Genomic DNA, 24,491 nt, shown 5'->3' on the forward strand with positions numbered 1-24,491 from the left:
CTGGGGAAGGATTAGAATATCCCTTTCCTTTTCTATTTGCCTTCTCTTCCCCCATCCATCATTCTCCCCTCCTTTTTCCCTTTCCTCTCCCTCTTTTTATTCTCCTTCCCTCCTCTTTCTCTTTCCTTTTCCTTTCATATTCTTTTCACTTTCTTTCTTTTTTTTTTTTTTTGGTCTAAACTATGATTTGAATGCAAAGTTTTCCAATGCAATTATTACTGGTTAGGGCAATTGCTTTAAAATAGCCATTATACAGTTGTATGTCAAATTGGCATTAAAACTTTGTTGTATACTGCTGAACTAAGACTTTCGAAATGAATACACTTCATATTTGAGTACTAGGCTAGATAATCAACATAGCTTTTCATTTATTGGAGGTGTTCATTAATGGGGTTTGACCATCATTGAGGACTGTGGGTTTGAGGGGTGATGAACTCTATACCATGCTGTGGACATACTGGGGGAATGTAAAATATAGGATAAGAATATAGGAATCAAGAAAAAGTAATAGATGCATTATGCAAACTGACTTGCACATCAGGGCATTCCAGCATCCCCAAAGAAATAACTGTAAAAGAGTCTACTTGGGCAGTAGTTATTAATTTCTTTACTGTTGACTATGAAAGCATGAAGCCTTCTTCGTTAAATATTTATTGAGAATGATATAAGGGGTGGGGATACACAATATCACCCTCAGCAATTAGTGATTCAATGTAACATTATCTTCAGTAGTGTTTACTCCAGGGACAACATCAATCACCGTTAGTCATTTCTTACCTTCCTCATCAGGCCATTCTATGGCAATATATATAGTGTGGTACAAAAGAAAGAACACTTATTTTTAGACTCAAATGATCTAGGTTCGGTTTTTGCCTCCATGCCAACAATTTATGTGACCTTGGGCAAATCACTCATCCTTCATGGACCTCAATTTCCTCATCTTAAAAAAGGATAGTTTATAAGGTTCCTTCCTTTTCTAGCACTATGTTCATGTAGAGTAGACTTCTACCTATTGTTATTATTGGGGAGTCAGTATGGAAACTTCTTTTAGGGAAGGGCACTGAGTTCTGTCCCACAAGTAAAGTGAAAGGGGACTGATGTTAGTATGTATAAGAGGCTAATGGATACCTCCAAGGGACCTGCTTTTGACCTCATACTTGCCATGAAAATGTAGCATCCTGAAGTTCTTGTACTCAAATACTCTCAGAAGCTTTATGGACAACTTGGGGGCACAGAGAGTGTACAGGACATTTGTGATGAGAACACACTCCCTAACTCCCCTCCATGTACACTAGGCTAGTTGTTTTTTGTTTATTTATTTATTTTTTATGTGAGGGAGACTAAGCAGTAATCCTAGTCTTTATGAATCTGCACAGAATGCCTAGTTCAGGTAATCTCTATGTGGATGTTGGAGCATGCATATATATATATATATATATATATATATATATATATATATATCACAATTGGTTCTGGTCTGCTAACCACATGATGAAGTCTCTTTGAATATCTACATAGTCAGAACTGGGGGTGCATTCAAAAGGCACTAGTCAGTCAGGACTTCTTTGTTCTCTTTGGGCTCACTCCTTTCTTCATGGCAACATTCCAGAGAGAAAAGAGAAACAGTGCTGTAGAAGGATAGGCCTTGAGCTCTCCCTACTTGAAGTGGACATGGAGCTTATAAATATAGGCCTCAGTTTTTTGCCTTGATAGTTGTTCTTTTGTTCTAGGTAAAGGAAATTTGAGGCTGTGATCTTGTGAGTTTCAAAAATTGTCAGGATAATTAGCCATCATGAGGGCCAGGAGTAGTATGTATATACCAAAGTTTTTAATCAGCTAGACCAGTTTGAAGTGCCAAGGAACAAAAATGACCTTTGGGACTTAGCCCTAGCTACGATGAAGATTCCTCCTATAGCAATGCTATACTCGGACCTAGACTTGTTGGGACCAATGCTATGTTAAAATTACATTATGTTTGAGCCAGCTCTCCCTGGAGACCATGATGAAAAAGTGGAGGACAAGCCTCCAAAGTGTTGGGGTTGTGGGCAATGTTTCTACTTCCGTTCTTGTCATACCTTTGAAGTAAATTGATGTTAATTGATTAAATAGGACTAGATTACTCACAGTGGGCAGGTGGAGCACCCTGAAATGGAAGGTGAAACCAGTAGAAATAAAGCTAATCCCACCCCCTCAGAAGTATTGGAATGGAGACGTAGTTATCCTTGTCCTAGGAGAATGATGTTGAGCTAATTGCTATGCTTAAAAATACTAAAACAATTCTTGACATTTAATCGGCTAAGGGCACTAAAGGCTCAGACTGTTGACCTAATTTTCTGCTCATCTGAGTACAGAATGGCCATAAGGAGCTCCAGAGATGCTCCTCTGCTTTGCAGAGCATGACAGATGTCTTAGAAAAAGAGTAGCTTTGCTCAGCTGAGTCAACTTAGTGTCTTCAATGCACAAGCCTTGTGGAATATAGTTCTCCTGTTATGGTCAAATAAATTCCCTTTTTGTTGGATAACCCATTGGATAGTGATATCTAAAAAATACAATAGTATCTGACTTCTGAACACTGTGTACTACAGTGAGCAGTGATTCACCTGAAGTTTACTGTGGGATGTTTATATTTCTTTGTCATTCTATAATTCACAACCACTGTCTTTATTTGTGCAGGATTAACTATTTTAAAAATTGCTTTTTTTAAGTCATCAAGCTTCATAATATTTACAGGCATAAGACAACCATGGAATAATCTGTCATGGTTGGGATGATAATGATGATTCACATTTATAAAGCAATTTAAGGTTTACAAAGTGCAACAATCCTATTAAGTAGGTAGTAGTATGATACCATTTGCCTCCCTCATAATTTACTTTTTGTTGCCTACACCACCAATAGTGAATGAAGCAATGGGAGCTTGTTAAGTGCCTACAATGAAGCTGACTCTGTATACTGGTTCACTGTGTGACTGAGAATACAAGAATGGATTAATCCGTGTTCTCAAGGAGCTCCCATTCTAACAGGGGAGACAGTAAGGATATATACAGGCATTTACAGAAATAAATATAGAATAAATACAAGTTAGTTAAATGCAGAATAGTTAGGGAAGAAGGAAGGACCCTAACAATTGGGGGCTGGGATTAGGAAAGGCTTGTGTAGAAGAAAGTTATGGTGCTCAAACTGTGTCTTAAAGGAAGAGAGGGACTGCATGAGGTGGAGGTGAGGAGGAAGTACATTCCACACTGGGGGCTGCTCAATGCATAGGCATAAAGTGACAATGCAGTGCTGTGTGTATGGAACAGAAAAACATACCAGCTTGGATGGACTGTAGAGTAAAGGAAGGGGAAATATAATAAAGCTAGAAAGATGGGTTGTGAAATGCTGGAGTAAGGTTGTGAAGTGTTTCAAAAGCTAAATGGAGAAGTTTATATATAATCCTCAAGGAGAGAAGAAATCACTGCTGTTCATCAAACTGGGGAATGGCATGGTCAGATTTATACTGAAATAAAACCACTGACAGCAATATGGAGGATTGAATTGAGTGAGGAGACTTGAAGCAGGAATTAGGAGATCTTTTTAATAATTCAGGTACTGTATGAGGTGATGAGTTGAGAGGAGGAATCAGATGTAAGAGGTGTGGAGGATGAAATGAGGATTTGACAACTTAATGTACTTGTATGGAAGGAGAGAGGAAGTATAACACCCGGATTATGAATTTGGGAGATTTTAAAGATGGTAGTCCCTTGAATAGAAACAGGTAGATTTGTGAAGGGATTTGTTTGGGGAGAAAGGTAGTGAGTTCTGTTTTAGATATAGTGAGTTTGAGATGTATTTATACTGTTGAAGATGGGGTTCCATCCCCATGATTCCAGAGACTTAGGCAAGAGCTTTATCATTATTATCATCAGTAAGCATTTATTCAGCACTTACTATTTGCCAGGCATTGTGGTAAACAATGGAAGTATGAAGAAAGACTTCTTCCTACTTTCTCCCTCTTCCTACTATCCCCTTTTTTCCTGGGGCTTTGCTCTCCTTTCTTCAGCAGTCTTACATAAATCTTTCTACAGCAGGCTGTAGGGGGCTGGTTCTTTAAAAAAGTAAGGGAAAATGATCAGGTACTAGACTTGAGGCATAAAAGGCTTAGCCTTGGGAGAAGCTGAATCAGGTAATCTCTCAGTTCCAGCTACCTGTAAGTTAATTTCCTGAGATCCTGACTTGGTAACTGAAGAGGGGGATAATATTTTACATTATCATTTTCACTTTGGAGTCTGTTCTTTTAATGCATAATGAATACAGTGGTTTTAATTACATTTTATGTTCCACAGTTCCTTACTGCACTTTAACTTTGAGCTTAGTTTTAGGCATTGTTCACAATAAGATGACTTCGGGATATCCAGTTCAAAATATTCAATAAGCAATTGGAGATCTTGGACTGAAGATCAGGGGAGAGACTGGGGCTGGATTTATAATTCTTGGAATTATCTGCATAGACATGGTAATTAAATCCACCAGAGTTGATGAGGCTATACACAGGGGGGGAGAGAGACAGAGAGAGAGACAGAGAGACAGAGAGAGAGAGAGAGACAGAGAGACAGAGAGAGAGAGAGACAGAGAGAGAGAGCACCCTGGGAAATTCCTTCATGTAGGAAGGTGGACAGAAGGTAAGAGTGGTCAAACAAGTAGGAGAAGAACCAAGAGAGAGTTGATCTAGAAAAATCTAGAGGGGAGAGAGTATTTGGGAAGAGATGATGATCAATAGAATCAGATGCAGCAGAGAGATCAAGAAAAAATGAGAACTGAAAAAAAGATGACCAGATTTGACAATTAATACATATTAAGAGATAACTTTGGAGAGATAAGTGCCAGTTGAATGATGAAGTCAGAAGTCATATGCAGCATTGAATGATTTTTCCAAGGTAACATAGTATCAGAAGTAGGATTTGAACCCAGATCTTCTCAGCTACATATCCAATAATTTATTCACTATGCTATGTTGACTCTAGTAAGACTATTCTTGAAGGACCACTGCTTGTGTCCTACCTAATGTCCCGTTGCACTAATTCACTATTTACCTTACCTTTTTCTGTTTGTAGTAGAGAAGATAACCATCATGTTTCAGTACAAACCACCTCTTCCTCCAACCCTTCAGGAATCCTGAGTGAGTCCTTTTGTGTAGGTAGCCACGACAAGTAGGCCAGGGGGTGTTGGGGCAGCGACTGATGTCTGATCCTACCACTAAGGTTAGAACATCTGGGCCTGAAAGAATATAATTTGAAGAGTTGAGCGACTGGAACATAAGGCTGGAGGGATCAATGGTCTTTAGAAAAAATGAAATATATTCCAAATAAATATATTCCATCTATTTCATAAAATCTTGAGTGTGACCTGAATCTTCCTCATTTTATAGATGAAGAAAGTGAGCCCTAGCAAGTTTAAGGATATACAGTGAATCTGTAGCTTAACCAGAACTCTAACTTGATTCATCTGTGTTCTTTTCCCAATGCTTCATTGCTTTTCATGTCAAATTATTTGTGGGCTACCACAAAAATACTTCTCAAGGTCACTTCCCCATGCTCCTATGATCTAGATGTGGGATTCAATGAAAGTGAACAGATTTTGCTACTAACCAGACCAAACTGTGAATATATGAGGAGGGGGAACCTCCCAGGTACCTTCCTCCACTAATGGACAAAGGCATCAGTACTGAGGCCTTTCTTCTGCCTGCTCTGATTGAATAACAAGGTTACTGGCTTGCCCAGCAATAGAGTGGAGCTAGATAACAGGGCTCTTCTGATCAGAGTACCTGATTCATCAGCTTGTCTTCACTGAGACTATTTAATGTAGAAGACAGGGCCATGAAATACAAGCATACAATTTGAACCAGAAACATTGGGATATATTTTATCCAAGATTCACGGAGTCTTCCTTATAGGTAGTGACAATCCCCCTTTGACCTAGGTGATAAAATAGGTATGAGAAGATAATGCTTTGTTTTCATAGAATTGTAGATTAGAATTAGAGGGATCCTACAGAACATTGAGACCAATCTCTTCATTTTACAGATTAGGAAATTGATTCACAAATAAGCAAAGAGATTTGCAAGGATCATATAACCAATGCCTCATGCAGGGTTTGAACTCAGGTCTTCCTGGTTCTAAGCCAGGTGCTCTATCTACCTTCGCTCTTGACTGCCCCTTCTATAACACATTTACACAATGTTCTATTTTAGAGTTGTCTAGGTTTGTGCCTTATCCTTCTGCTAGTTTGCAAACTCTAAGAGGGCAGGGGTCAAACCCTATTTAAACTTTGTATTTCTCCAGCACCAAATAGATTTCTCTGCATATAATATGTTCTTATTCATTGTTGGCTATGCTTCAGATGCAGCAAGAAGTTATTGTCTGTATTAATATAGAAACTTCTCTGATATATTGAATTTACGCTGCCACCTATTTCATTTATTTGCAGAACTTTTTGTTCTTGGTTTTTTTTTCTCTAAAAAGGAATTACCTAATTCATACCAAATCATTGTTATCTATTGGTTGTTAATAAATGTTTGATGTGAATTTAAAAGCTGAGACTGTTGAGGAAGGAATACTGGATATGGTGTCAGAGTACCTGGGTTCAAATCCCACTTGGCTAATTACAAGTTTTATGACCTGGAGTAAGTCCTTTCTTTTCTTCCTAAACCTTAGTTTCCTGATCCATAAAATGAAGGGAGATGGGGTTGGACTAGATGACCTCTGAGAGGCCCTTCTGGCTCTAAATCTCTAAGTAAAAAGATAGGAAGAGAAGGAAATTCTCTCTCTCATCCAATTACATTTTTAGTTTAAAAAATCAATCAATAGCCTCATGCAACCAAAAAAGAGACAGAACATATAACAAGGGCTTGGTTCAGAGAGGATAACCTTGGCTTTTGCTCCGTATCTAACTCAGAGCAGGTTAGACGTGACCCAGCTCCCCCTGGTCCCTACAGGCCTGCCCCTCTGAGCACAGCACTCACTAACTGGCAGCTAGTTTCACCTTCTTCCCTGCGAGTATGGCTATGATTTCTGGCAGGCAAGAAGCTTATAGCTATCCTTGTCTTTGTTATCTCAAATGCTAACATTAGGTCATTATTTCACAGGCTGCTGTGCCTCCTGCTAGTGTGGACATAAAGCTGACACTGTAATCTTAGCTCCTGACTACCCCGGAAAAATCTTCTAAATGTCACACAGACACATATCAACCCTGAAATGCTTTGGGGACTACAAATGGGGTATGACTTCATTTGCAATTCCTCTGTGAGGGAGACCGTGACCCTGACAGGGGACATTTGGCCTTGGTAATACTGACTTTGCTGTGATGTCTGACATTGAGATTAGTGATCTGTTTAGAACTGTCTATGGAAATGGGGGTCAGTCAGGAGATGCCTCATATAAATGACAAGATTCAACCCAAGGGAACTCTCTTGGCTGAGTTACGTGGCCCTGAAAATAAAGATTTGTCCTGGAAAGGCTGACACAGACTTAACTTTGGCAGGAAGCAAAGCACCTTCATAATTAAATAACTCTCTCTATGTCAGGCTAACTCTTCATTGCTGTGTAAATACATTGTAATTTATTGAACTGCCCTTAAGTTCTTGTCAAAAACATAACCAGAGGAATTAAAAGAGATGCCTAAGACTGACCATCAACTCACAAACATCTTTGTCTTTGGACTTTAGTCTCAGTAGTATTGCAGTCCTGAAGTAATATGAATGGTTGACACATCTGTCAGTTTCTTTACATGCTGTTACACAAAGGATGCTGCTTTAGGTCATTTTCTCCTTGTTCATGTAATCCATATGTGGGTTCTTAAGATCCTGATCCCATTTAGCTGATGATCAAGGCTAGCCAGGAGCTAACTTCCTTTGAGATACAGCTAGAAACCACTAATGTCAGTGATGCATCCTGGTGTCGTGTGAAAGTATGACACAGTTGACAATTTGGGGGTGTAGAGAGGTGGCAACTGCTTCTTTCTCAGAAACTGTTTGGGGTAGGGAATGTGATTGACCATTTCCTCCCCCAGTTCTCCCTCCTTCTTCCTTTACTTCATCATTGGGCCTCTCCCCCATTTTCTATTTTCAGTCTTTCCTACCACTTCTATTTCCCACCCCCATAAATAGAATTATCACCTAATTTCCCTACTTATCCATCTGTGAGCCTCTATACTTAATGAAGAAAGATATAAGCGTTGTTATATCTCTTTGGAATAACACAGAGTTTGTTTTACTTTCTTTGGATAAAAGGCTCCTACAAGACATATGGGGAGTCATGGAAGTTATCTGTTTCCATAAAATGAAAAAAAAGTTGGAGGTCCAGTGTCTTAAGCAACAAGGAGCTTATCTTTGGTAACATTCTTTAAACGAAGGGGAAAAAAAAGTAAAAAGCTATCAAGCAGACCTTTCATCCCTAACACCTTGGCCCAGAGTTTGTTATTTACAGCTGCAGCAGAGAGAAAAATGATTTCTTTTTTTAATTCACACTTTCTCCTTGGATCACTGTCTTCTTATTATGCCACCAATCTTTAACTGTGTCAAAGTTGCACCTCCACTGTCAGACGCTGCCACCCTCATAGGCACAAAGAAATGTGCAAGATTTTCAACTTTCCCTGAGGGCTGAGTGTCAGACTCAGTGTTTTCAGTGTCTTCAAGAACAGGAGTAGAGAGTCCCCTTCTGAGTTTCTATGACTGGTTGGCCTGCTTGCTTTCAGTAAAGGATATTATAAAAGAAAGGATTCTCATAAAATGCTTTCAGGTGAATCAAATCTCATTGAACCCTATCTCTTTTCATGACTTATTTTCCCTAAAGGTAGACTTATTTTGGTTATTAAAAACAACAATAGAATGAAACAAACCAAAAATAGGTAAATAATTGATGAATAAAGATGTATAATTACCAATAAGTACTTATTTGTAAAGTACAGTTGAATTTCTTAACAGTGGTGGTATTGAGGAAGAGCTGCTAACCATATAGACTTTTAATGCCTGTAGTTTTCATATTTTGAGGGATATGATTTAAGCAATGGCACAGTCAAACTGGTGAAATAACCAGTTCTCTTATAAAGGAATTGTACAGTAATTGAAACTTCTTGGACATTAAATGAAGAAATATTCATTACAGAAATCAGCCAAATAATGTCAATTTTCATATTCGTGAATTTGCTGTCTTAAAAAACACAAATAGCTAAACAAGCCCAAATTATGTCTAGTTTCTCATATAGAAATGATGATTGTAATTTCACCGATTACTTTATAGGTATTCATATTTAATTTTTTTCAGTAGCATAGCCAGAGAGCTAAAAATATAAAAATGCTTATATAGGTTATATTTCCATATGAGAAAATATAAGAGCAAATAAAAGATCAAGTTTCTTACCTCCAATGGATTTATGTTGGAAAGACATAATAAGTATTCAGATCACTATTTTCTTAGAAAAAAGGAGAAAGTATTATATGTTAAGATGATTATTTAGAATGTTGTGATTTTGTCCTTGCAGAACTGAAAAAAAAAATGCCCATCAGCCTGGATCGATTCAGGAGTAGTTCTTTTCAGAGGTGAAAGTGGGGAGATTTTTAAAAGAAGTATTAAGTAACAAAGTCCTTTCTTAATATTTCTAAAAAAAATCTTTCTAGGATTATTAAACAGAAACATGGAGAAATTGAATTCCCTGGCCACCACAGCATAGGAAATTATAGAGAATAACATGGATATCCTCCCCTCATTCCCAAAATATAACATGCCACATCCCTGGTTCCTGATAGAATAATAGCCCTAAGAAAAAGGGGGGCAATGATCTGTCATAAGAGTTATAGAGGATTGAAATTTCTTTTCATTAACAAGACCCCCTTAAATATAACCTGTCTTATCTTTGAAAAAGAGATGGTCTCCTCCACACACACAAAAAAGAAGCTGGTGATCATCAAATCTGGTATAGAACTTAGAATAGAGAAAGTGTCTTCAGATGGCACTGAAGCACACCAGGCTTTTGAGATCCTACCTTGGGAAAAAGAGGAGGCTTCTATCAGTCTTATACTAAGGTTCATTGCCCTATGTGAAAAGAGTACTAGAATACCCAGCTACCCATCTGAAAATGAGTCTAGGGTGTTTCATGCACTGACCTAACCATTAGAGATGCTGCACCCTATGAAGAGCTCAGAGAAACCTGTAAGGACCAGCCTAGGCATCAGCAGCCCAGGGGATGCACTATTTGCTCATCAGCAACTGAATCCACTGATGAGATAGCTTTGCAGATGGTTGACCTGCTTGACCAAGTATAATTGAGAGACAAGGCCAAGGAAAGAGCCAGACCTGATTCTACAATACATCAAAGTGAACTTCAAGAGGATCTTCTAGTGAAAGAAAGAATATCAAGACTTTGTGGCTATGGAGTTGTGAGCTGACTTGGCCATATGTGTTTGCTACCTGTATGACTCATAACCATTGTACTATGGTCTGGCATCCACTCTTCTTCCAATGGACTCTGTGCAGAGGAGAGCACACCTCAAGTTTTGGAGGGAACTGCATTATAATTACTGTTCTTTCTATTCTATTTGAGTAAATGCCTCTGATACTGTTGTTGTTTTTGAAGAGGACCAGTGACCGCATGAGGGTGATGTCTTGACTTGAACATGAACTGGATGTGAGTGGGGCAGAGCTACACAAAAGTAATTATTATCTCCTCCAGAGTTATCCAAGTCCAGTGACAAGACAAAGGTCAAGGTGACTGATGATGGCTCAGGATGCAGTGGGCGATGTTGGCCTTTCTAAATTCAAATGCCTCTGATAAAGAAGGGATTCAATCAACTGGCTGATTATTAAAGAAAATCACACTGGTAGTCACTCAAGAGCTACAATGAAAGGAGGAAAGCTACCTACAGGGCTAATCCTAGAATCTTCAGAGTAGTAGAAGTCCAATCTACTCCTTTGAAGACCCAACCTGCCAATGTCAGTGTGGCTTGGGGAAATGAATCCAGAGGTGGTTCTACACACTCAATTGGAGATGCACTCAATGGAGGAATTAAAATAGACAAGTGATCCTGATCTACACTTCTGTTCATTTCAAGAGAAAAATCCTCTTAACTTGGAGAAATAACCTGAACTTATCAACCTATGAAACAGATAAATACAAAATGACCCTCAGCTGAGTGACTTCCTTTCATTTCTTTAATAATGGTGATAGTGTGACAGAAAAGTGGGGAGAGAATGCTAAGAATCACAGTTTTTCAACACATATAAAGGTCATTTTAACTGTTGGTAATCTAAGGGTCAGATTCTTGTCTAAGTAATAATACTGGAAGAACTGAATATTTCATCTTTAAATTCTTCACTATAAAGTTAAACCAGATTACAAAAGGAAGTTGTAGATAAATGGAAGGATGGCTTTTGGAGAAGCAAATAGAAGAGTTGGCAGAATTGATTTTCTTGTGTATCTAGAAACAGTATGAAACATTATTTCATAAGAAATTTGATTATCTTGTATTACAGTGCTCATTATAAGCATTTATAAAAATACTCCTGTATTCTCCAATGCATTTGTGATCTCATTGATTTCATTTCCCCCAATGAAGCAGATCAAAATCTATCCATGCCTTTACATCCTATTACTCTTATCAATGGTTTCTCATAATTCCTTCACAGAAGAATACAATCCAATGTGCTGGGGAATTTTTCTCACATTCCTTTGACATTACAAAGTAAGAAAGGAACATACAAGTTACCTGTGGGTTATCTTTCACTCCTATCCCACAACCCAATCCTCTTCTTCTCCTGTTCTATATTTTGGATCAGGTTGCATGCTTTCTATTTTCTGAATAACTTTTTTTGTGTGGTGTATGTATTTCAATCTGCTTGCTCTCACCTTTATACCTCTCTACCTTAAATCTGAATTATCTTCAGTTTTAATTATTTCTGAAACTATCATGTTCCATGGTTGCAGCATGCGACATTTTTGTCTTTGTATTCCCAGATCTTAATATAGTTCCTGGTATAAATTTAGCACCTAATAAATGCATTTTTATTTTTGTTGAATTGAGATAAATAGAATATAACCAGAAAAATTATTGGAATTTTTTTATATGGGCCTTTATTTCCAGGAGAAGTTTAGGGTCACAGAAGGTATTTTTCTTTTATAATATCTGTCCATGAAATATTTATTGTTGGATGAAAATTCTAGAAGTTTTCCACCTAATTTCATAATTTAATTTGGACAACAGATATTAATCATCTCCTTAGCTCTTCCTGGGTAGATAGGTTAGATGAACTCTTTTGATTGTGAATGACATTTAGGAAGCTTTGAAATGTTCCAAGATTTGACACAATTAGCAAAATGTCATTCACAAAGAAGAGTATCTGGAGGAACTCACTGCCTACAAAGAATCCCTTTTCAGCTTGCACTCTGCACTGGATCTTCTCCATGGCAGTAAAGAATACTTTCAGGGAACATATATCTCTGTTGTTTTTTTGTTTAGCTCAATTAATATTAATAATTAGAAAATCATTAAACAAAGGCGATAGTTTTCTGGTTTTAAAGGAAACTTGTGTGATTTTTGACATACTTATGGAAGAAAGTCTTTAAGACAGCATGCCTCTCGACCAAATCAAATGTTTAAAAATATCCTCAACAAATAATAAGCACATTGGTATCTTATATTTTCTATACTTTTCCATCAAATGTATGGTAGTAAATATCATGGTTTACAAAAACATCAACATGAAAATAACTTCAGTGTTTACTCACCAGCTAGTATTAAAAATGAGGAGGTAGATAAATTCTGTGAAGCATTAGATAAACTCTTCCAATTTAAGTCAATAAACTTTGATATTCAGTGACTGCAATATAAAACTAGACATAGAAGAGAATAGCAAAAGAATATGCTGCAAAATGTGGTCTAGACATGAAATGAGAGAATGAACACTTGTTGACTGAACAGATGCATAATCAATCAATCAACAAGCATTAAAATGTGCTAGGCATTATGCTAGGTGCACTTAAGATATCAAGACAAAAATGAAATTTTCCTTGCTCTCAAGGAACTTATATTCCATTAGGGAAATTATTTAAAGGGAGTTGGTGGTACAACATATAGAACATTGGGCCTGGAGAATACAAGACTTAAATTCAAATCTGGCCTCAGACATTAGCAGGACAAGTCCCTTCACCTCTGTTTGCATCAGTTCCTTAACTGTATGTGGGGATAATGATAGTATGTGACCAAATGACATTTGGCTTCCTCTCAAAAGAGTTCATCTTAACTATATACGCAGGAAGAGTTAAGGAGATGATTGATGTTTGTTGTTCAAATTAAGATATGAAGTTAGGTAGAAAGCTTCTGGAACTCATCTAACAGTAAATATATCATAGACAGACATTACAAATATCTCTTCTGTGATCCTAACGAGTGACCAAATGAGACATAGCACAGTGCCTAGCACATAGTAGGCATTTATTAAATGCTATATAAATATTTATTTACTTCCCTTCTACTTCCTCTTTTCTGTGAACATATAAGAAGGTACAAAATATTTGCAAAATAAATACATGGCAAATAAAGTAATTTGGGGGTGAAGACCAACAGCTAGAGGGACCAGGGAAGGCTTCATGTAGCAGGTGATACTTGAGCTAAGGATCAAAAGAACCTAAGATTTGTATGAAACCAAGACAGGAGGGAATATGGTCCATTCATAGGAAACAAAGGCATCTTGCTGAGGTATTATGAATATTTTCTTAAAGTGGGGAGGGGAGAGAGACAGAGACAGAGAGACAGAGAGAGACAGAGAGCGAGAGAGAGGGACATACACACACATATACACAGACCCAGAGAGACAGACAGATAGAGAGGAGAAAGACATGGCAGGTACCAAATAAAGTAACAAAAATGGAATTGACTATATTTTAATGAAAGGAAATGACTTATTATTGATATTGAAGTCATTCCAAAATCACTTATCTGTGTACAAGAGCATTGAATTGTCCAAGAAAAGATCCATTGGTGCCTAATAAATGCTTTCTCCTTTCCCTCTTTCCTAATTTGAAATACCTATGCCCCAGAGAGCGCTGGCAAGTATAGTTGGAGGTGGCTGACATTCTTCTCCTTCTTTCCCCATGATTAACCAATAGGATTTCCTTCTCAATATTGTTTCCAACACTTCTACATCAGTGCTACCATCCCATATCTTGTAGGCGCTTCACCAGAAGGTTGGATTTCCTGTTTTAGAGTCGCTATCCCACTCTCATTTCCTATAGTAAGTTTTTTGTTTTTTACAATTAAGAAGTAACAAGAAAGGTCTCTAGCATATTAAGTGAATATGAATAAGAATTGTACAGATTCAGCAGGAATCACTGGAAAGATGAATCCACATCATTGAAATCACAAATCCATTGAAGTAATGATGTATTCATTTTGTAAGCAAAGAGAAGCAGCACAGATTGTAATTTGGTGCTAATAAGAGTAGTAACAAAATCTGACAGAGTTGGCAAGAGGAATTAACCACCTTCCACAGAAGACATGGAAGCAATATGTTTTATTATACTCTGGTTGTTTCATCTGGGTCAAAGTGCTTTAGGGGCAATCTTCTTGCAGGGTAAGAAGAATCTAAAAGAGTTTTAGTTTTGTGATTATACATTTTATTGATTTATTTTCTTATTACACATTATGGCACTGAAACTAAGAATGATGAACAACATTCTTTGTTGGCTAAGAGTTTAGGAGATGTTTTGAATTGTACATTATTACCTTTCTACAAATTTCCCACCATCATTTTGTTAGCCAAATCCCAATCTTCAAAGAAGAAACCTTAATTCATATGAACAAGTTTTCATTACAAAACATTTAGACCTAAGGAAAGAAATGTAGTTTTATACCAATGATGTGATCTCTTTCCCAAACCCACAGCCTAAACCTCCATCCCAATAGTGACAAAATCTTAGGTCTAACATAGCTCTCTACCACTCTGGGCTGAATCTCTTTTTGCAGTAAGTTCATCTTACCTTTTCTTGCAAGATTCACAGCTTCCGAATGTGCAGCACTGGTGACATCAGTGCCATTGACAGCCAATACAATATCTCCAATCAGGAGCCCAGCTTCTTCAGCTGTGCTGTCTATGAGTGGAATGAGAAAAATGGTTTAATTTAAGAAGGGTTCCAAATTAAGTACCTTGCTGTTTTGCACTCTGAAAAGGGTGTTCTTTCTCTCAAGGCCCTTCATTTCAACTTTATAAAAGCTTTTTTGTCATGAATAAAAAGGAACATACTGTCTACACCACTTCATAATCTCCTCAACCCAAGTTCCTTTCATTTCTAGATGTAAGCTTCCTAACACTTTTAGCAAAACTTATAGGATTTAGAGCTAAAAGGAACTTGAACCCAGGCCTTTTGACTCTGAATACAGCAGTTTCCCCACCATAACTTTGCTGTCACCCAGGTCTTCTACTAAAAAACAGCAGGATTGGTCTCTCAGGAATGTGACCTATGCATTCAAATTCCATCAGTATCTTTGGTAAAAATAAAGGACAGGTCACTTAACTTCGCTTTTCTTCAACCTTCATCTGTAAAATGGGGGTAACAGCTATAGTATAGGGAATACATCAATAAATGCTCATGAGGTGGTGAAAACTGATCAATGCTTTAAAGGACCATTTTTCTACTCTTCACTATGCAGACAAAAACCACAATTTGAGGATGAAAGAGATCTTGCTTCTGGGTCAGAGGAATCCCTTCCGAGGTCACATCTATCCCTCTATTTCCACATAGCATTGTACCCAAGGTCTCTTGAAATAAAGATTCCATGACTTCTTTTAGCAATGCATTTACAATACTTACCAATTTCCAGACGCTCTTAAATTACATCTGGCTTCTTCTGCAGTTCTAACTCACTTTCTCTTTTTCAGTTCTCATAGTAGTGGGAGAATTGATGGTCATCATTGCCTATATATGAAACCCTCAAGGGCTTGAAGTATCCTATTAAATTCCGCATCTCCAGGATATATTAAAATTGCTCACAGGATTTTGATCTTTAGAACATAGTTCAGTTACATGGGTGAGGTTTAGCAGGCAAGCATGGTTAGTGCTGACTCTGCTTTGCTTGGCTGTAAATGAAAGGAAACTCTTCCTAATTCAGGGCTCTAGAGTCTTAGAGATTGCATCCTCTTGAGCATTTTTAAGCAATATTTAAGCAGAAAACCACAAATGGAGGAAGATAGATGAACAATAACTCAAATTTCTATATGCATATGAAACCCATGGTGATTGCTTGAAGCTCTTTGTTTCTGGCACATTTGCCTTAGTTACATAATGTAGTCTGATGCCTCATCAGAGTGAATTGTGGACCAACTGGCTAGGTCTAGCTACCCTTGAGGAAGCAGGGATGCTGGCTGCAAGAGAAGTCTCCAGAAAAACATAACTCTCTCTAAAACCACCTAGAGAACAAGAAGAAATTTCCCCCAAAGAAAGAAAGGTCAGCTCATAAAGGAAATAATGAAAGGACAACTAGGTGGTACAGTGGGTAGAATGCCATGCAAACAGCATGCAAACAAATACATACAAAGCAAGCTACATACAGGATAAATAGAAAATAATTCATACAAGGAAGGCACTGGAATTTAGAAGGGTTAGGTAAGGCTTCCTGTAGAAAGTGACATTTTAGCTGGGATTTAAAGGAAACCAGGGAGGTAACTAGTTGGGGAGGAGAAGAGAGTGTTCCAGGCATAGGAGACAGCCAAAGAAAACACCTAGAGCTGAGGGATGAAATGACTGTTCATAGAACAGCTAGGAGGCCCATGTCCCTGGATTAAAGCATATGTGTCATGGACTGAGGTATAAGAAATCTATGGGGGGGGGGGGAGAGGGAGGTGTTATGAAAGACTTTGAATGTCAAAAAGAACATTTTGTATTTGTTCTTTGGGGCAAGAGGATGTCACTGGAGTTGTGTGTGTGTGTGTGTTTTTGTGTGTGTGTGTGCTCTCTACATGACTGAATCTACATTTTCAGAAAATCACTTTGGTGGGTAAATGAAGGATGGATTGGAGTAGAGAGAGACTTGAGACAGGCAGACCCACTATGATTGAAAGAAAAAAGGAAAAAAAAAGGAAAAATCCCAGAGTCTACTAGGTCCCCATTACCTCTAGAATAAAACATATTTAAAAAAGCATTTAAGGCCTTCCTGGTTAAACTCCAACTCTTTTTACCTGAAGGAAAGGAGGCAGCTAGGAGGGACTAGAAAGAGAAATTTTAAAGTAGGAAACTTCAAAAGAAAAGCATAACTCTGCATCATAATTGATAGATAACTCAGAAAGAGAGATAGATCACTCATAAGGATTCTGAGAATGGATGGAAGGTGCACTGAAAGAAATGAAGAAAGGAATAAGAAGCAAAATTGGAGCTTTTGAGGAAAAAAAGGGAGAATAAACCGAAGAAAAAAATCTTAACCAAAAAACTTATTGGAAGAACCAAAAATGGAAATTCGGTAATTCGATAGATTTATTTGAGGAAGTCAAAAGAGCAAAAAACTGGAATAACACATGCATTATCTACTATAAAATCAACTGACCTGGAAACAGGGTAAGGGTAAGGAGAAAGAATTTAAAATTCATTGGCCTCATTGAAAACCATGATGAAACAAGAAAACTGGATACCATATTTCAAGAAGTCATAGAAGAAAATTATCCAGAACCATTGGAACCAGAGAACAAAGCAAAAATAGAGAGAATCTACTGGTTACCACACTTAAAATATGACATAGTAAAAAATATGATTGACAAACTACAGATAAAAGAAAAAAATACTATATAATACTTATAAAATAAATAATTGTACTTGACAGATCTCCAAGAAGGAACACTTCTTGGAATCACATAGGATTGTGCAGAAAACATAAAAAAGGGAATGTAAAAATGAGATATATGCTAAAGACACCCAAAAGGGAGCCTCTATTCAAGAATTATTCATTTTGTAAAGATGGACATTTCCTACAAATAAAGAAAAAAAATTAGACGTTTAATAGAATCAGTGCTTTTTAAAGAATCCCATTGAGAAAAAAACATAGCCAAAAAGATTCTTTGAAACACATTGCAAGAAATATGAGGAAGGGCAGAGCCAAGATGGCAGAGTAAAAGCAGGAACTTGCTTGAGCCCTGCTCAAACCACCTCCAATACTTGTAAAAAATGACTCCAGAAAAATTTTAGAGGTACAGAACCCACAAAATGACAAAGAGAAACAAATCTTCTGCTGAAAGCAGCCTGGCAGGCTGACAGGAAGGGTCTATCTATCACACAGATCTGGGAGCTGAGCACAGTCCCATGGGAGCCACTTGGACCCAGACCCAGGGAGGCCCTGACCAGTGGCCCAGATCATCTGGAGCAGACTTCAGGAGAGTGAATCACCAGCAGCTGTGGCGGTTTCCAGACATCTCAACCCATAAAAGCCAAAGAGAAAGTAAAAGTTCAGTAGGGAACTCTGTTGGAACTAGATGAAGAAGAGTACAGTCAGGCCCCTGCCCCTGCCCTGGGGTAAGAGGTGGCAGAGGGGCAGCTGCTGCCCTGTGGCTGCCTCCTGAGCTCCTGGACTGCAGATTGTAGAGGGACCAAGTGACCATTTAGAGGGTAATTACTCTTGCTTTGAACTGCTTGGATCTGGGTGACAGTCTTGGGTGGTGGTCCTGGGGAGAAGAATGCCAGTGTGCCAGAGAGGGTGCCCTCCTCATAGCTCTGACAACAGTGAAAACCCCAGCATTTTGGAACACAGCTCTCTCCACTTTGGAAGCAGAGTTCTACAATGGCATAGAGTTAAAAAGTCAAGTAATTGGCTGGCAAGATAAGCAAACAGAGGAAGCGCAATCAGCCAAAGAATCTTTTTCTGGGGGACAAAAAGAATCAAAAACATGCAACCAGAAGAAGACAACAAAGTCAAAACTCCTTCATCAAAAGCTTCCAAGAAAAATATGAATTGGTCAAAGGCCATGGAGGAGTTCAAGAAGGATTTTGAAAATCAAAAGAAGTGGAGGAAAATTTGGGAAGAGAAATGAGAATTATGCAAGAAAATCATGAAAAGCAAGTCAACAGTCTGATTGAAGAAAATAACACCTTAAAAATAGACTAACTCAAATGGCAAAAGAGGCCCATAAAGCCAATGAGGAAAAGAATGCTTTAAAAAGCTGAATTACCCAGATGGAAAAAAAATTTCAAAAACTCACTCAAGAGAATAATTCCTTCAAAATTAGATTGGAGCAAATGGAAGCTAATGACTTTATGAAAAATCAAGATATTATAAAACAAATGAAAAAATAGAAGGCAATGTGAAATATCTCATTGGAAAAAATACTGACTTGGAAAATAGATCCAGGAGAGATCATTTAAAAATTATTGGACTACCTGAAAGCCATGATCAAAAAATGAGCCTAGAAATCATGCTTGAATAAATTCTCAAGGAAAATTATCCTGATATTGTAGAACCAGAGGGCAAAATAAAAATTGAAAGAATTCACTGATCCCCTCTTGAAAAAGATCCCAAAAAGAAAACTCCTAGGAATATTATAGCCAAATTTTAAAGTTCCCAGGTGAGATAGTAATGGAATATAAAGATTCCCCTGTATTGCCTTGGTTTTCAAATTGATTGTGTTAAAACCCAGAGCTTGTTAATCCCCCCTGTGGGATGGATTTGTTGATGTAAAAAGAGAGTCCTGAACTGGGAGGTAGATTTGGAGAGACAAGAGAGAGGCAGAAGAACTTTTTGGAAGCAGCACCTCGTGGAGGCAGAGAGAGACTGAGAGCATTGCTGAGGGCCACTTTGAATCGCCCTGGACTTTTGAGACCTGCCCCTGGAGCTGCCAAGGACTGAGGAGACATGACTGTTTTGCTGGTACTTTGTCTGTCTGTTTTGATGTTGTTTTGCCAGATTTGTCCACTGGTGAAAGACAGTCCTGTTGTTGAAGAAGTCCTGGAATCTGGCTGTTGGCTAAGAGCTCCTGAGACTGTCCTGCAGACAGAGAGTGAATACTGTCCACTGGTGAAGGACAGTGCTGTTGTTGCAGAGGTCTGGGAACCTTTCTGTTGGTTCAGAAGCCCTGAAGAAGGATTTTCTTGTTGTATGTTTACAGAAATCCTGGGAGAGGGTTTTGCTAATGTTTTCAGGGGTCCTAGGACTGTTCTGCAGACAGAGAATTAATGAGGAGACTAGCAATGTATCTTGTGGCCTTGCTAAGCTTTGTCTCCCCAGGAACAAAGATTGCTGAGAACTTGCCTCATGTCAAGATGAAGAAAAGACCTCCATTTGGGTATTAACTGCTGTGCTTAAACTTGTACTAACTCTGGGGTAGATTCAATTGTGATCCAGGGGTGGGGAACTTTTGACCTTTTTGTGTTCTATGGTTGAACAAATGAATGTACTTTACTTATGTTTGGAAACTAATCTCCATTTGAGAAGAGGGGTTTTGTGATGGACTAAATGAAGGTACAGCCTAGGGGTGGAGTAGTATTTAGAACAGGAACTTTGTAATTGATTGAATGAATAGAAGGTCCTGGGGTGGGGTAGTACTTGGAGATTATTTAATCACACTTAGTAAATGCTGTATTTTGAATGATGTCATGTTTTGACCTTCTCTGTTCTTACTTTGTCACTGAATAAAATGGAGAGCACCTATGCTAGTATTTTGAACCTTGGGAAGTTGCCTTTGCTTGGCATTACATTACACCAGGTCAAGGAGAAAATACTTCAAGCAGTCAGGAAGAAACAATTTGAGTACTGTGGAAACAATCAGGATAACACAAGATCTAGCAGCTTCTACATTAAGGGATGGAGGGCTTGGAATATGATATTCTGGAGGTCAAAAGGAGCTAGGATTAAAACCAAGAATCACCTACCCAGCAAAACTGAGCATAATGCTTCAGGTCACTCAATGAAATAGAGGACTTTCAAGCATTCTTGATGAAAAAACCAGAGCTGAACAGAAAATTTGACTTTCAAATACAAGAAACAAGAGAAGCATGAGAAGGTAAACAGGAAAAATAAATAATAAGAACTTATTAGAATTGAACTATTTGCATTCCTACATGGAAAACGATAATTGTAACTCGTGAGACTTTTCTCAGTTTGAGGATGGTTGAAGGGAATATATATGTATGTATGTATACATGTATATATGTATAGGAGCGTGTGTATGTGTATAAATACATATGTGAGTGTGTGTATATGTATGTACATGTATACATAGACAGAGGGCACAAGATCCAGTGAATAGGAAAGGATGATACTTAAAAAATAAAATCAAGAGGTGAGAGAGGAATATATTGAGAGAAGGAGAAAGGGAGAGATAGAATAGAGTAAATTATCTCATAAATGAGGCAAGAGAAAACTTACAATGGAGAGGAGAACAGGAAGGTGAAAGGTAATGGCTCAACTTTACTCTCATTGAATTTGGCTTAAGGATAGTATACACACTCAATTGGGTATCTTACCCTACAGGAAAGAAGGGGGGAAAGGGATAAGAGAGGGGATGGGAGAAGGGAGGGCAGTTTGGGGGAGAGGGTAGTTAGAAGCAAACACTTTTGAAAAGGGACAGGGTTAAAGTAGAAAATAGAATAAGTGGGGGGGGGCAGGATAGGATGGAGGAAAATATAGTCTTTCACAATATAACTACTATGGAAACGTTTTGCATAACTACAGAGGTACAACCTATACTGAATTGCTTGTCTTCCTAGTGGGGTGGGTGAGGAGGGAAGAAGGGAAAGAATCTAGAAATCAAAGTTTTAAAAACAAATGTTCAAAAAAATGTTTTTTTTAATGTGCAACTGGGAAATAAGATATACAGTCACTGGGGTTTAGGAATCCATCTTTCCCTACTAGAAAGTTAGAGGGGTGATGGGGGAGGATATAAGAAAGAACAGATTACGGGAAAGGGTATTCAGTAGGCTCGCTATCTTGGGCTGGGGGTAAGGGAAAGACGGGGAGAAAATCTATAACTTAAAATCTTGTGGAAAGGAATGTTAAAAACTAAAAATAAATAAAGAAATTGAAAAAAAAGAAATATGAAGAAGAAAAATAAATTTTTGAGCAACTTGGAAGAGATATATGATGAAATAATTATACTCTGAAAGGGGAAGAAGATACTACTGTTTCTTCAGAATGTCACCGTCTCTTAAGGCCAATGGTAGACACTAAGAGATATATTCCAGCCTGGGTATTTTAAAAGAAGAGAGAACAAAAGGGGAAATGAAGAAAGAAGGGAGTCTTAGGGGAGAGACAGGAAAGAATAGAAGAACTTAGTATTTTTGTGATTGGGGTGATAGGAAAAAGATTGTACTACTTAGAGTTGGGGAGGAGGAGGGAATAGGGAGAACATGAAACAAACTCATTTGAATCACACAAGGGAAGACTGGGTTTTCAAAAAAATGTTCTGTATAGAAATACACTAAAGTACACAGAGAACTAAGCTAGAACAGAGAGTAAGGATCTCAGTTCAAAGGAGGGAGTAGAAGTCCCAAACATCATCTGTATAAGGCTAGTTACAAGAGAGGGACAAATGAAGTGACACCCCTTCTTTACTACTAAAATACAACCTGGGTCCTGCATACCATAGGTGTCTCTATTGGGCCTATTCATGAATTAAAGACACATTGTTTGACTCAACATTTGATACATTTTCATCTTCACAGATGGAAGAAAATATGATCCTCAGATGGATTTGTTTATATCAATACATCTGGCAGTGTATATCTGAAATATCCTGAGGATAATTTCAATACTATCAACTGTCCCAGAAACTTGATACTTGATACTCTGCTAATGACTTCAAGTGACAATGGCACTTAAAAAAGATGAAATCTGGAAGAGCATCTGGACCTGACCAAATAAATAGAGAAAGAATCTGTGCTGGAGGAGACACAATTTTAAATGCATTCAGAGAGTGATTTTCAAGATATCACCAAGAGGGCAATATTCCAAAAGAATATTTGAAAAATCAAAGCTACATAAAAAGGAAACCAAGAGAAATAAGGAATGACTGCCAAATTTCTCATATTAGAAATATTTTTATGAGGATGGTCTATAGCTGATCAAGAGTATCCTTGAGGAAAATATGAAAAGGAATGCCAGTAACATTATGCTAATTGCATTTAGATTTCCATTTTCAGATAGCATTTACATTGTAGGAGTGACTTACTACTCCTTAACTCTACTTTACCCCAGAGTAACATGGATATAGCTCTTTTAGATAGAAATATTTTCTAGAGGTAACACTTAAATTTTTTTAATTTGATTTTTCTGCATTCATTATTATAGGGTGTACCTGCTGATCTGTCCTGAGATTTGGGGAATACATCTTACTTTGGGAGAATATATTCCTTTATCCTCTAACTTTAGTGAGAATTTTGGGCATTGAATGCAGCAAATTGATTGGGGGAAAGCTGCTGGATAGTAGGAGGCCATCCCCCAAAATACACTACATGAATGGTTGCAGACGCCCACATGGGAGGCCAGCTCTGGTGTGGAGGTAAATGCCTCATTGACTGTCTTAGTAGCAATGGGATGATAGGACAACCAGTATGTTAACTCCCCAAGGTCATGTGCCATTGTAGGCCAGAAAGAGAGCATCCTTAACTTGGCAATTCCATGTTTACACAAGGAACTAGAATACCAGGTATTGATTGCATCCTCTCATGCATATTTAAATAGTATGTCATCAGGGAACCTGAAATTAAAGCAAAAGAACAAAGGGAAGCCTACTTTTAAAAAAGTGCATCATTGCATTAGCATTTTTAATGCCAGTGCTTTTAGGGAAATGGGACAGTCCACCACCCATAATTTCCTCAGTAGTTTGCCTTTCATCAAATGATATAGTTTCCTTTTCAAGCACACTGGGTATCAAAACTACAACATCTGTTTCTTTTGTTGATGCAGTGAAAATTCACAAGTACTTAGGCTTTTGGTGAAAATGTTCATGTTTATGCCAGCTGAGTGTGGGCAATTAGTTACATAAGCACCAAGCAGGCTCAGTTTTTGTGTACTTAGGCATGATCAGAACTATTCCACCTACAGGTCTCCCAGCTTTATCTTTTTATCTTTAGCATGCAATTAAGCCTCTCTGGTGCATCCAGCAAAATGTTTTGTGTAGTAGGGAAGGGAAAATCACAGAACTGCTTAAAATATGTATAATTTAAAATTGCTTAAACCCCTCATTTAGTAGATATGACTAGACAATGAATTTGCTTCTCTTCAGCAATGGGGAACAAATTAAAAAGAAAGGGATAAAGAGAAATGGGAGCAGCAGCAGTAGGGTGAATGTCTGCCAGGGCAATATACATTTAGATTGAACTAGAATAATACTGGATTAACTGTGTGCCACCATTCCTGCCTGTTATTAGAAAAGCCTCAGGACCTTTGGCAGATTAAAAGTTTTGCAATCCAACCATTTTGATTTGGGCCAAGTGTGAATCTGAGAAGTATGTATGAGTATCTCTGTCGAACAGCTGCAAAGAAATTCAGA

At 37.9% G+C, this 24,491-nt stretch overlaps 1 protein-coding gene across 1 annotated transcript in view; it reads right to left on the reverse strand.

Annotated features, from left to right (window-relative positions):
- Positions 1-24,491, reverse strand: part of LOC138161196 (uncharacterized) — a 163,973-nt gene that overhangs the window by 90,842 nt on the left and 48,640 nt on the right. The window contains exons 5-6 of the mRNA XM_069088044.1: positions 15,007-15,117; positions 5,078-5,256 (exon numbers count right to left, since the gene is read on the reverse strand). Coding sequence (XP_068944145.1) covers positions 5,078-5,256; positions 15,007-15,117 — 290 coding nt within the window. The remainder of the gene's footprint in view (positions 1-5,077; positions 5,257-15,006; positions 15,118-24,491) is intronic.

The sequence above is a fragment of the Petaurus breviceps genome, unplaced genomic scaffold (assembly GCF_028583685.1).
Source record: "Petaurus breviceps papuanus isolate PSGF00001 unplaced genomic scaffold, PetGlider_PUasm1.0 184, whole genome shotgun sequence".
NCBI lineage: Eukaryota > Metazoa > Chordata > Mammalia > Diprotodontia > Petauridae > Petaurus > Petaurus breviceps.